The 13,167-nt window shown below is 35.6% G+C and overlaps 2 protein-coding genes across 3 annotated transcripts; both read left to right on the plus strand.

The window, feature by feature from the left end:
• The first annotated feature begins 231 nt into the window (after positions 1-231).
• On the plus strand, positions 232-901 carry LOC108341613 (putative invertase inhibitor). Its single transcript, XM_017579279.2, has one exon. It carries the CDS (start codon positions 256-258, stop codon positions 835-837), a length of 582 nt encoding a protein of 193 aa, XP_017434768.1. The 5' UTR covers positions 232-255; the 3' UTR covers positions 838-901.
• Positions 902-7,448: 6,547 nt separating this feature from the next.
• On the plus strand, positions 7,449-9,925 carry LOC108335372 (DNA repair protein RAD51 homolog A). Of its 2 annotated transcripts, none has more exons than XM_052871797.1 (9): positions 7,449-7,736; positions 7,933-8,077; positions 8,168-8,278; positions 8,389-8,480; positions 8,631-8,725; positions 8,813-8,926; positions 9,220-9,349; positions 9,503-9,566; positions 9,663-9,869. In XM_052871797.1, the coding sequence occupies exons 1-9, from the start codon at positions 7,635-7,637 to the stop codon at positions 9,665-9,667; spliced, it is 858 nt and encodes a 285-aa protein (XP_052727757.1). In that variant the 5' UTR covers positions 7,449-7,634; the 3' UTR covers positions 9,668-9,869. The 2 variants fall into 2 exon arrangements, with proteins under 2 accessions (XP_052727757.1, XP_017426875.1); XM_017571386.2 differs by having other exon boundaries at positions 7,450-7,736; positions 9,445-9,566; positions 9,663-9,925.
• Positions 9,926-13,167: the final 3,242 nt, after the last annotated feature.

The following is a 13,167-nucleotide window of genomic DNA, read 5'->3' on the forward strand; positions in this document are numbered from 1 at the left end:
ACAATATTAACAATAATTATGCAATAAATATAACCAACATACTGTATTTGTAGATTTTGATATAATACTAGGCTAATTACGACCTAATTGGTAATGATATGACTTAAACTTAACATCATGTTAACTCCACTTAACCGTTCAGCTATTCGTCCAATTCTTTTGGAGTCATAAGTTGGAAGACTAATTTATTAAATTAATTTGGTTACAACTTTTATATATGGCACTGACACAGCCCCTAAACAATCAGAGCCAGAGATGGCATCAAGGAAAGTTTTTAACCAATGCTTGGTTCTGCCAATCTTGCTGATGAATTGCTCTGTTTTGCTGGTTCAATGTGGTAGGCCACATAGCACAGAAGGAGAGGATTTGGTGACAGCAACCTGCAAACACACCCTTCATTTCCAAGTATGCAATTCTTCCCTAAGATCAGTCCCTATTAGTGGCAAGACATCAGATCTCAGAGTGCTTGCTGAGATAGCACTGAATCTCAGCACAGCATATGCTGCAGAAACTTTGACCTGTGTTCATGAACTGCAGTCCAATTCTTCCGCTGCTAATAACATTTACGTGTCCCGTTGCTTAAGAGACTGTGAAGAGGAATTCTCGGAAGCCATAGAGAACTTGCAGCACTCAAAAGAAGCACTTGCCAATGGAGATTGTGACAAAGTGGATACATTGATTTCTGCTGCCATGTCTGATGCTGAGACATGTGAGGATGGCTTCAAGGACTTGCAGCAAATTGAGGACTATTATTCAACTTCTCCTCTAACTGAACGTAACTGTCATTTCTCTGAACTATGTAGTAATGCTCTTGCTATCACAAAATTACTAGTTTGAATGATTCTTGTTCATCCCATGTGTGCTGCTGATGTTATATATATTGACTTCTTTAAGTGTTCTGTTAACAACTTCATTTTTTTCATTGTTTGATTTCATTCCTAACATTCTAAGAGACGTTATCCTTGATCATGCGCAATAAGCTTTTCTTCTATGGAAAATGAAACGAGTATAGTTTTCTCACATAACAATCTAATAAAAATTATTAATCCTTGACTAATTTTCAAGATCTGTCCAAATAAATATAAGCAACTTCAAGTAATTTAAAAAATAATTAAATGTGTTTTTATTTCTACCAATACAGTTGAATATAATTCTGCTTTTAAAAAATCTTAACTTTCTTAAAAGAACTTGTGTAACGTGTGTATGAAAAACTAACATTAATTGATTTAAACTATCTTTCTTCGTCTAAACACTCTAGTGCGTAAATCTAAGCACTTCAACCTGTAATTCTAACACATTGTCCTTTGTTTAAACACTCTAATACGACTTTCCATAAAATATTAATTTCCACAGCTTGAACTATGATGATTTATATATAAAATAATTTATTTTTAATAATATTTTACAATATAATCAGACACTATATTTTTAGTGATTAATGACCATAAAAATACTTATTTATCTAAAGATAATTTTGTTACTGTTTAATTAAGATATAATTAGAAACTATTTTTTAGTTATGATTAATTTATTCTAATAACTAATTTTTGTTCGTTTAAAAACTGTTTTTTTTAATTTCTAATTACCATATTATCAGAGACACAATTTTTAGTCACTATTATTTAAATTTAAATTTAACGACGAACTTTCGAGTGGTTAAATTTTAAAAAATTATAAACCAAATAATTTATCTATATTATAAATTACAGGTCTGTTATAAAGTAATTCAGTGATTATTTATATAAAAACTAATGACTAAATATATAAAGAACAAAAATTAATCACTAAATTAGTTTCTAAATAATGAATATATATTGTTAAAATATTATTTATTTACCTAATGACATTGAATGTTAATTTGTAATAAGCTTACATGATCTTTATTTAAAAAATTAAATTTAATATATAACTAGATTAAATTAATAAAAACAATTATAGTAATATTTAATATTAATTATAATTAACTAAATTTTTTACTTTTGTAATAATTATTTGAGAATCGTCAACTGCACTTTTTAAAAAAAATTGATTAATAGCTTAAAAGTGTATAAAATTATTACAGAAGCATTTTTAAAAAAAAATTGGTTAGTTGTTTAATATGTACAACGTGAATTAAGATTTAACACCTGCAGCATAATATGAAAATATTAACAAATAAATTTTGTATTAAAGTAATTGTTAAGTTTTATTACAATAATTGAGTTTGATAGTAATGGAGCTTATGGGTAAAGAAAAAAAATAAATAAGACATTAAATTTCAGCACATGCTTTTTTCCTTTATGTACCTCAATTTTTTTTGTTTTCCCTTTTTCGTCTCTTTTCCCAAAAATTCTACGATTTCTCTTTTCTTACTGATAGTTCAGAGGATGTATTTACAGAATGTAGAGAAAGGTGTAAAAGCACTCAGAGAATGAAAGAGAGAGAGCACAAGAATATGAGAGAATGAGTTAATTCTCATTAAGGAAATACTGCCTTATATAGGCAAAGTACAGAAAAGTATATATCTAAAACGACATAGTTTTGGTTTATTTACAACACTTCCCCTTAAACCAAACTATTTAAGCTTCTAATGCCAATCAAATTTCTTAGTTTTTCAAATCTTCCTCGTCTCAAAGCTTTGGTAAAGATGTCCGCAGCTTGCTCTTCAGTAGGACAAAACACTAACTCCAACTTCCCTTGGTTGACACGTTCTCTTAGGTAATGAAATTTCGTTTCTATGTGTTTGCTTCTGTCGTGTGATACTGGGTTTCTTGAAAGACTAATAGCTGACTTGTTATCTACAAGGAGCTGCACTGGTTTCCTGTATTCGACCTTCAACTCTTCTAGAATGGCTTCAAGCCAAACACTTTGACACGCTGCTTCAGATGCTGCTATGTACTCTGCTTCGCAGGAAGAGAGTGCTACTACCTTCTGTTTTCTAGAACACCATGAAATTGTTGCTCCCCCATACTTGAATAGGTAACCATGTGTGCTTTTCCTTTCTACCTGATCACCACACCAGTCCGAGTCGCTCCATACCTCCAATACTCTGTCTCTGCTGCTGAATTCCTTTTGAAAGAACAAGCCGAAATCTGCTGTGGCTTTCAAATACCGGAGAATGTGTTTAGCAGTGGTGAGATGAGTATGTCTTGGATCACTCATAAATCTGCTTACCAAGCCAACTGCAAAGCTTATGTCTGGTCTGCTATTACACACAAATCTTAGTGACCCAACTATCTGTTTGTAAAGGGTTGCGTCAACCTTACTTTCTTCTTCCAAACTTGACAGCTTTAGATTAGCCATAATTGGTATTTCAGTGCTGTTGCAGCTCAACATGTTAAACCTCTTCAAAATATCATTGATGTACCTTCTTTGATGAATTAGAACTCCATTTTTACTGTGCACAAACTCCAGTCCGAGAAAGTAAGTCAAGTGTCCAAGATCAGTCATATCATATTCTTCTTTCATACTACCTTTAAATTTTGCAATTTCTTCTTCGGAGCCTCCTGTTATAAGGATATCATCTACGTACAAGCATATCAACAATGTGTCTTGCTGTCCAACTGATTTGACATACATTCCAAATTCCACAGGGCACTTCTGAAATCCCATCCTTATCAGCAGTGCATTTATATGATTATTCCAGGCCCGAGGTGCTTGTCTGAGACCATACAGTGCTTTATGTAAACGATATACCTTCTGCTCTTCATTTTTTCTCACGAAGCCAGGTGGTTGCTTTATATAGACTTCCTCATCAAGTGGACCGTTCAAGAAGGCAGATTTTACATCCATTTGATGGATCTTCCAATCTCTCAAATTTGCTATAGCCACAATCAATCTTACCGTTTCCAAGCGTGCAACCGGTGCATAAACTTCAGTGAAATCGATTCCAGGTTTCTGCAAGAACCCCTTTGCCACCAGCCTTGCTTTCAACTTGGCTATGCTTCCATCTGGTTTATACTTTGTTTTAAACACCCACTTGACTTCAATAGCTCTCTTGTCCTGTGGTAGTTCCATCAGCTCCCAGGTTTTATTCTTCTCTATAGATCTCAACTCATCCAGCATGGCCTCCTTCCACTTTTGCATCGTGATAGCTTGTTCCCACGTAAGTGTCTCAGCATCAGCAAGCAACGCATAATGAACAATATCACCTGAATCTGCAACTTCATTGTCTGTGAAAGTCTCATGATCTGCAAGCCTTGAAGAAGGGAATCGGGTTCTTTTTGATCGTCTGAGATCTTCTCTGTTGTTGACTGCCTGTTCAATCTCATCGGATCTCTTCTCTTCTGGCCAGTCAGTAACAACAGCACCAGAATTTGGTTTAAAACCAGTCTCTTCTTCAATCCATTTGAAAGTTGCAGCTTCATCTACAATTACATCTCTACTTATAACAATTTGCCTTTTTTCTGGATTATACAACCTGTACGCACCTGTAGTGTGATAGCCTACAAAAATGAGTGTTTCACTTCTGTCATCGAGTTTGGTTCTTCTTTCTGCTGGAACATGCCTGTAACACACCGAACCAAAAATCTTCAGATAGTGCACATGTGGTTTCTTTCCTGTCCAAGCCTCTTCTGGAGTGCAATCGGACAAGGCTTTAGTCGGGCTTCTATTTAGTAAATAGACTGCAGTGGACACCGCTTCTCCCCATAGATTTTTAGGCAAGCTCTTCCCTTTAATCATGCACCTTGTCATGTCCAGTAAAGTCCTGTTTCTTCTCTCAGCAATACCATTGTGTTGAGGTGTGTAAGGGGCTATGACCTCATGAACGATTCCCTTTTCTAGACAAAATTTGTTTAGCTCACCAGAATTGAATTCACCACCACCGTCCGTCCTAAAAATTTTGATCTGCAATGCTTTTTTCCTCTCAACCATGGCACAGAAATGAAGAAAGTGTGAGTATACTTCCTTCTTTTCTTTAAGCAAATAAAGCCACATTTTCCTAGTATATTCATCAACAAAGAGTAGGAAATATTTATTACCTCCCACTGTTTACACATCAAGAGGTCCACAGACATCAGAGTAGACGACTTCTAGAGGTTGCTTGGCTCTCTTAATCATTGATTTCTGAAACTCCTTTCGGGTTTGCTTCCCAACAACACAGCCTTCACAAATCTTGCGTGTTGCAGTGATTGTAGGAATACCTTTCACCAAATTTTTATCGCCCAACCTGCCTAGACTTTTGAAGTTTAAGTGTCCAAACCTGTAATGCCAAAGCCAATTTTCCTCTTCAACGTTCAGTGATGACAAGCATTGAATCACAACTGCATTTAGATTTATTCTGAAAGTCCTGTTTTTTGCTTTAGGAGCTCTAATGACCAGACGCTTCTTCTTATCAAACACATCTATCACATTCTGGTGCATTTGCATGGTGTATCCTTTCTCCAGGAGTTGACCGAGACTCAACAGATTGCTTTTCATCGTCGGGACGTACAGAACGTCGTCCATGTATGCCATTTCGCCATTCTTGCAACTGATCAGAACTCTACCGACTCCTTCAGCCATCACGGTGCTGTCGTCAGCGAATCTCACATTACTTTTCTTCTTCAGATCAAGATTTACCATCCACTCCTTTCTTCCGGTCATGTGGTTGGAGCACCCAGTGTCCAAATACCAACACGTATCGAACTCGGTGTGACTGTGAGTACTGGACATCATTACACGTTCATCATCTATGCTCTTCGTTGCACGACTCTTCTTCTCTGATGGTTGCAACACGTGTTCGGAGTAATTCAAGCATTCTTTTGCATGTTGCGTTATTTCAGATTGCAACACGTATTTTATCTCGCAATGACACCTGTCTTGCACTTCTCTGTTGTGCACTTTCCTTTCTTTAATTTGATCTGAGGCGCACATCAATACAACATGTTCTGACTCCGAATCACCAGTATCTTGTGCCAAATTCGCAGCTTCATCACTCTTGTGTTTCTTGAAGGCTGATTCGTTATGCCAGCACTCCGAGGAGTAATGCCCGAATTTGTTGCATGTGAAGTACTGTACATTTCGCTTATCGTAACTCTTTCTTCCTCGTCCTCTGAATTTTCTTCCTCGTCCTCTACCGTCTCCTTCCTTTTGATCGTTAGAATTTTCATCCTTGGACTGTTCAGAGAAGGTATTCACTCTACCTCCACTTCGGCCACCGCGAGATCTTCCCCTGCCTCTTCCACGGTTCTTGAAGTTCTGTCCACTTCTAGCCTGCAAAGCTTGATTCGTGTTCTGTACAGTGCTCTTTTCTACTGTTTTTCTTTCAATCAACCGTTGTTCATAAGCCGTAAGTGAGTTTTGCAGTTCTTCAATTTTCAATGTTTCCAAGTCTTTACTCTCTTCAATGGCCACAACAATGTGATCATACTGAGACGTTAACGTTCTCAAAATTTTATACACGATCTTCTTATCCTTCACAATCTTGTCACAACCCCGCATTGCATTTACCACAATCTGAATTCTCCCGATATAATCCTCAATCGTTTCTTGCTCTTCCATACTAAGAAGCTCATATTGTCTTTTTAGTGACTGTAACCTGACTGTCTTTATTGTCCCGGAATTTCCATATCCTTCTTTCAGTATGTCCCACGCTTCCTTAGCTGTGGCTGCCTTCGAAATCTTTTGGAAAATTGCCGGAGAGACGCATTGATGTATCAGCATGCGGGCTTTGCAATCAAGTTTCTTGTTTTCTTTATAGATCTTCTTCACTTCCTCTGAATCTCCTTTTGTAGGTTCTTTAAGACCTTTCTTGACAACTTCATCTACCTCTTGATAACCCAAGATGGCATCCATCTTTACACACCAATCATCGTAAAGCTTACCATCAAACACCGGTAAGGTGCCTTGTACCATTCCTGCCATTGTCTTTCAGAACCTTGCTTTAGTCAACGAAACAACACCAGGTGATCGGAACCTGGCTCTGATACCACTGATAGTTCAGAGGATGTATTTACAGAATGTAGAGAAAGGTGTAAAAGCACTCAGAGAATGAAAGAGAGAGAGAGCACAAGAATATGAGAGAATGAGTTAATTCTCATTAAGGAAATACTGCCTTATATAGGCAAAGTACAGAAAAGTATATATCTAAAACGACATAGTTTTAGTTTATTTACAACACTTACCTCCTTTTCTTGATAATATAAAAAATGTTTGTGGGATGTGTTCTTCTGTGAAGTCTCCCTCTTTATTTTTTAAATAAACCAGTAACTTTTAGGAGAACAATTTTCTTTCTAAGGTTCTTAACAGAATGAGAAGAGAAAAAATTAAATTTAATATCTTTAGAATAATTCACATCATTTTAATACATTAATAATAAAATAACTATTACATTAGAAAGTTTTATATTAATTTTTTTATAAATAAAAAATAATTCAACACTTCTGTAATGTACATCTCAGGACAAAATTGGCCACCACCCTGTGTGTAGTTGTTAAAGTTTTAATTAATAAATAATAATAATAAATTTAGTTTTTGAGGAAATGTTTGGTTTAAACCTTTTTTGTTCAGCTTGTGGTGTAAGCTTCTTCGGATGGAGAGAAAATTTATTTTGGCGCCTCTTTCAGTGTTCTTTTGAATCCGTTCCTTAGTGACCCACTTCACCCAATTTTCTATCTTCCCTTCGCCCCGATCCCTTTGTTCTCATACACTGAATTCTTGACGGTCAGAATCAAATGTCGGCAACCATGGAGCAGCAACACCACCAGAAAGCACCCCAACAACAAGATGAAGCCGAAGAGATACAACATGGCCCTTTACCCGTTGAGCAACTTCAGGTTTAATCCTCAGCACCCTTACCCTTCACTTATTTTCTTCAAAAATCCTTTCTTTTTCATCTTTTCACCAACCCCATTAACCTAATTTTCCCGATTTCGGTTTCTGGCTTTCAATTGTCATCCTTCATTATTTTAGGGCAATATCCCCTCTTTACGTTTTTTATGTTGATACCCTAATGTTGAATCATCATCATAGGCTTCGGGCATAGCCGCCACGGACGTTAAGAAGCTTAAAGACGCGGGCATTTACACTGTTGAATCCGTTTCTTATACTCCTAGAAAAGACCTTTTGCAAATCAAAGGTATCAGTGAAGCTAAAGTCGACAAAATCATTGAAGCAGGTGAATAAACACTTTTGCACTTGTTTTCCTTATTACCCTATTCTTATAACTGTGAAGGTATTGGTTTAAAGTTTTGTTGTTTACTTGAAGCTTCTAAGCTGGTGCCTATGGGGTTTACCAGTGCTAGCGAGCTCCATGCCCAGCGTGATGCAATCATTCAGATAACAACGGGATCGAGGGAGCTTGACAAGATATTGGAAGGTCAGAATCAGAAGCAATTAAGAACCTTTTAGTGTTTTATTGCGTGTGGATTTGGAACGTTGTGAATTTTATTGTTTGAGTGTCTGACTTGATATGGTTGATACTATTAGGTGGAGTTGAGACCGGTTCTATCACTGAGTTATACGGTGAATTTCGATCTGGGAAGACTCAGTTGTGTCACACTCTTTGTGTCACTTGCCAAGTTAGTAGTCTAGATCATTAAGTGTCCATGCTTCAAGATATTTGCTCTAGTGTACTCGGTGTTAGAAATCGAGTTTGTGAAATTTTTGGTTCAAATTTATCTGCAACTCTCACATCTTTACCAAAATTTTTATTTTTGTTGATGTTCTAGTTGCCACTAGACCAAGGAGGGGGAGAGGGTAAAGCTATGTACATAGATGCTGAGGGAACATTTAGACCTCAGCGACTCTTACAGATAGCAGATAGGTATAATGAATGATTCTTGATATGAATTCGCTCGTGTGTATATGATATGTTTATTTTATTCCGTATTAATGTTTCCCAGTGTTGCAGGTTTGGATTAAATGGCGCTGATGTATTGGAAAATGTTGCTTATGCTAGAGCATACAACACAGATCATCAATCACGGCTTCTGCTTGAAGCAGCTTCAATGATGGTGGAAACAAGGTGTGCTTTGCAATGGTTCTCTACTTAATAATTTTAAAATCTGTCGAAGACTATATAATGTGTCTTTAGTGTATAGTGTTGCACTAGGTATAATACCATAATTATTTGTTCTTTTCTCATCTTGTTTATCACTTAGCAGGTAAAGTGTTATATGCCTTGTTTTTTTATGCTAAAGCTGTAAGATTTTCCTTAATTAGTGATATTGATTTTGGAATTTTTTTTTGGTTTAGCTAGTAAAATAAAGTTTTTTAAGGCTTTGTTTTTTTATTCTACATACACTTTTACATACACAGGTTTGCTGTCATGATAGTCGACAGTGCTACTGCCCTCTATAGGACAGATTTCTCGGGAAGAGGGGAGCTTTCAGCCCGTCAAATGCATCTAGCAAAGTTCCTGAGGAGCCTTCAAAAATTGGCAGATGAGGTAAAACTTCTAGGCTTAACTAATTTTAGATTCAGGTTTAGGATGTTATTATCGAGCAATGTTTGGAGTTAATTTTTTTTTTATTCTCTTTTTAGTTTGGTGTAGCTATTGTTATAACAAATCAAGTAGTTTCACAAGTAGACGGTTCTGCAGTCTTTGCTGGACCTCAAATCAAACCTATTGGAGGCAACATCATGGCTCATGCTACAACAACTAGGTATGAACCTGAAATACTAGTAGTTCCACAAGTAGTAGGTTCTGCAGTCTTAAGTTTTTCTCTGAAATCATTCTTATTGGATTTAATTGTTGACAGGCTAGCTCTCAGGAAAGGGAGAGGGGAAGAACGGATCTGTAAAGTGATAAGCTCTCCTTGCCTGGCTGAAGCTGAAGCAAGGTTTCAGATTTGTGCCGAAGGAGTTTCAGATGTTAAAGACTAAGTAAATTGAGCATGTATCAAGTTTATTTTCCCCCCTTTGCTTGACTTTTTTTTCTCTAAGGTATATAACAGTTGATTTGTATGTATCTAGTGTCAAATTTTGCATAATTTACAGTTTGGTGATCCTCCATTTCATTTTATCTGTCATAATGTGTTTGGTTTTTTATGTCGATATTAATAAAGTTGTATTGTAGAGTTTAGTTGTAGTCAACTAAAGATCCACCTGTATTAAGTTTTGTGCTTGAATTTGAATTAAATATCAATATTTAAAGAAAATATAATCAGCACAGTATATACGTCACTGGTATTAAACACGGGTTGTTTTGCGAGTTTTAGTGTTGGAAATTCTAGGGAGGAAGGCACCTTATGACTTTTTTTTTCAAATAATTATTGTGAATGGGTGGCGTTTCTTTCGGTTTTCATTTAAAACCAACGAATACAAATTGGGACAATTTTACTGGAATAGACTCAAAGAACACAAACTAAATCAACAAGGCCACTTCTTCATGCACCTTCCTAACTTTTAAAATATCTCTTTTACCCTCATTCACATTAAAACTCCTAATTCCTTTTTCTCTCCCATTTTCCCCTTTCTTCTCCTTGTTGCAGCATTACACCCCATCTCCACAAATCTCCTCTTGCTAACAACACATAACACATTTCCCTCATTATCTTACAATTTGGTGTTCCTCCCTCCATGTTGTATTGTTATTTGGAATGTAGTAATGAATTTAGAATTCCATTTCAGATGGCTCAATTTGATACTACACGTGGTCTCTGGATTAACTAATATGAAATATAATACTAGATCCAAGAATATATTTTTGGATGGTCCAATCTCAAATTCAATAATAATTTTTGGATTTGACAATTTGAAATATACTCTCGAATTTAGTAGTATATTTTTTATTAGCATTTTGGATTTTCATCTAGGCATGTAATACCCTCCTTTTCATTCTCGCCCTTCTTGAGGGTTTTTACTATGGTTAGTGGCAATAATAGCATCAAAGTCAAAGTTGTTGTGATGCTTCATATGTGATTTCGATCTTCACACCTCGTTAATGTAACACATGCGAGAAGAACGTGAGTGATTTCTTTTACATGAACTAGTTGTTAGAAACTTCTCCTTACACCCATTGTTAAGTTGAGTAGCTCTTCAATCTCCCTATAGTTTTCCAACTTTGGTGATTCCTTGAGTTGCTTCCATGGTTAACATCAAGTGTGCATGAGTCCTTGCTTGGTTATACTTGGTGGTTTCCATGGCACCCATGACACATGCTACCATATAGTAGGGACAAGCACAAGTTCTCTATTGTCATGCATAATTTTTGTGACAAAGTGTGGGGCGGTACCACCACCATGTTGTGCCAGTGTGAGGTCCCTCAACGCTACCACAAACACCACCCTGAACCATTAAGACATCGATAGTTGCTTGAAGAAGGCTATTGTTGGCATCTTAGGATTCAATGGTAACAACGCATGCCATCCTCTCGAGCATGTGTGGCGTTAACACCCCAACAAGATCAACACCTTCACTAATAAGGTCACAAGTTCCCTCTTATCATAGCTTGGGAAAAAGGTTCAACCATGCACAAATGTTCATGCATGAATGCAAAGGTCATACATGCTGCTTGGCAATGTTAAACATCTTGATCTTGGAGGCTAATGGTTGCATTGGAGACAATGAAGCATGCAAAGTAATGATGGTGCAGGATGCAAGCAAGTATTGCTCACTTTCTCCACTTTAGACTTATTTTTTCCTTCACTTCAAGTTTCTCTTGCCATGTCAAAGCATGGGTGGGACTCATCAATCTTAAAATGGTGTGTAGCATGTCCATGTTTTTCTATCACTCTTAACAGTTATGGTTTAAGTAAGGGTCATCAATCTAAACAAACACCACATAGGAACCAATCCTCGTTGTCACCTTTAGTAAATTAGCAGTCCCCCACCTATTGCCTTCAGGGCATTCCCTAGCTCCGCTCCCATGCTCTTACCGAAGTTAATCACGCCCCATGACAACATCGTCGTCGTGAATGCCATTGGAAATTTGAACTTTATGTTGTTCCCCGACGTCATAATACATTCCGCTCAAGTCCACCTAGGTAAACATCATAATGTACCTCATTAATACCCATGATTTATCTTTGTAGCAATCTCTAATGGTTTCAAGTGGCTAATCTCAAGTTTGTGAGTTACAAAGGTGTCATTGGTTTATTGATGGAACTCATACCAATTTTGAAAGCAATGGATGGTAGAGTCATACATGTTTATTCTTTCATTCGTGTCATTTATGTTCTCTGCCACACGTGAAGTAGTTGAGGAGGTGGTGGAACTTGAATATGTTGAGTTGTATGCAAAGGCATTGGAGGTTCGCCGAAAACTATAATTTGATTGAAGAAGAGAAAAAAAATTGAGGTGGAACGATATTGAGTGTAGGTCTCTATTGGTTGATGAAGGAGAAGAATTTAGGGGAGAGGAGGATAATCCATTGGTTATGCATGAAGAAGAAGAATATGCTCCAAAATGTTTAAGTCGGACTAATTTAGAATGCAATACCGAATCAAAGATTACATTCTAGATCGCTAAGTATGTACGTGTGAAATGTAGTATCGGATCTGAAAGTTTATTTCATATTATCCAATTCAGAAATCATAACTATATATACTGGATGAGCAATTTCGAATACTCTCTTGGATATAATATTACATTAAGATAAAAATTTTATTTTAATGAAATTTTTTTAAGACTATTTTATGCTTACTAATCATTATCAAATGATTAACTAGCCATAATTATTTTTGCGGGACCAATCATCCCACGTTGTGATTCTTAAAAAAGTTATAACCAACAATTTTAATAAAATAACTCTTATATGTGATTGAAATAATTACAGCAAACATAAATTTTAAGTAAATTCAATTAATATCAACTAAAACAATTTCTTCTTCAGTACTATTTAAAAAGTCTTATAGGGTTTTTAATGAAAAATAATCTTACAGCAACAATTGAAAAATACTGTTCACTATTATTTTTAATGAATTAAATGTTTTTTCTGATAATGGTATAATTTTCACATTTAATAGTAATTAAAATACAAAATTTCGATTAATTTAATCAAAATAAAATATTTAAAAAAAAATCAATTCAAATTATTATATTTTAATTTTCTGATGAAATTTCCTATTGACATAAATGCTAAAAAAAGTGTATATTTTAAATCTAATGAGAGTGTTAATGTCTTTTAGGAGGTAGTGCATCTTTTGTATTATCATTATTGTAAAAGCGAGATTTATATGTCTATCTGTAAACAAGGGATACATATATTTTTCTTTTCATAATTATTTTTTAAGTAATCATTTTTAAATTAAAAATTTTATTTTA

The sequence above is a fragment of the Vigna angularis genome, chromosome 1 (assembly GCF_016808095.1).
Source record: "Vigna angularis cultivar LongXiaoDou No.4 chromosome 1, ASM1680809v1, whole genome shotgun sequence".
Taxonomy (NCBI): Eukaryota; Viridiplantae; Streptophyta; class Magnoliopsida; order Fabales; family Fabaceae; genus Vigna; species Vigna angularis.

Excerpts from the sequence above, each read along its gene's own strand:
- LOC108341613 (XM_017579279.2), top strand. The coding sequence starts at position 256 with ATGGCATCAAGGAAAGTTTTTAACCAATGCTTGGTTCTGCCAATCTTG.
- LOC108335372 (XM_017571386.2), top strand. The coding sequence starts at position 7,635 with ATGTCGGCAACCATGGAGCAGCAACACCACCAGAAAGCACCCCAACAA. Across the intron at positions 8,279-8,388 it reads GCTTGACAAGATATTGGAAG|GTGGAGTTGAGACCGGTTCT; the intron begins GTCAGAATCAGA and ends TGATACTATTAG. Across the intron at positions 8,927-9,219 it reads TCAATGATGGTGGAAACAAG|GTTTGCTGTCATGATAGTCG; the intron begins GTGTGCTTTGCA and ends TTACATACACAG.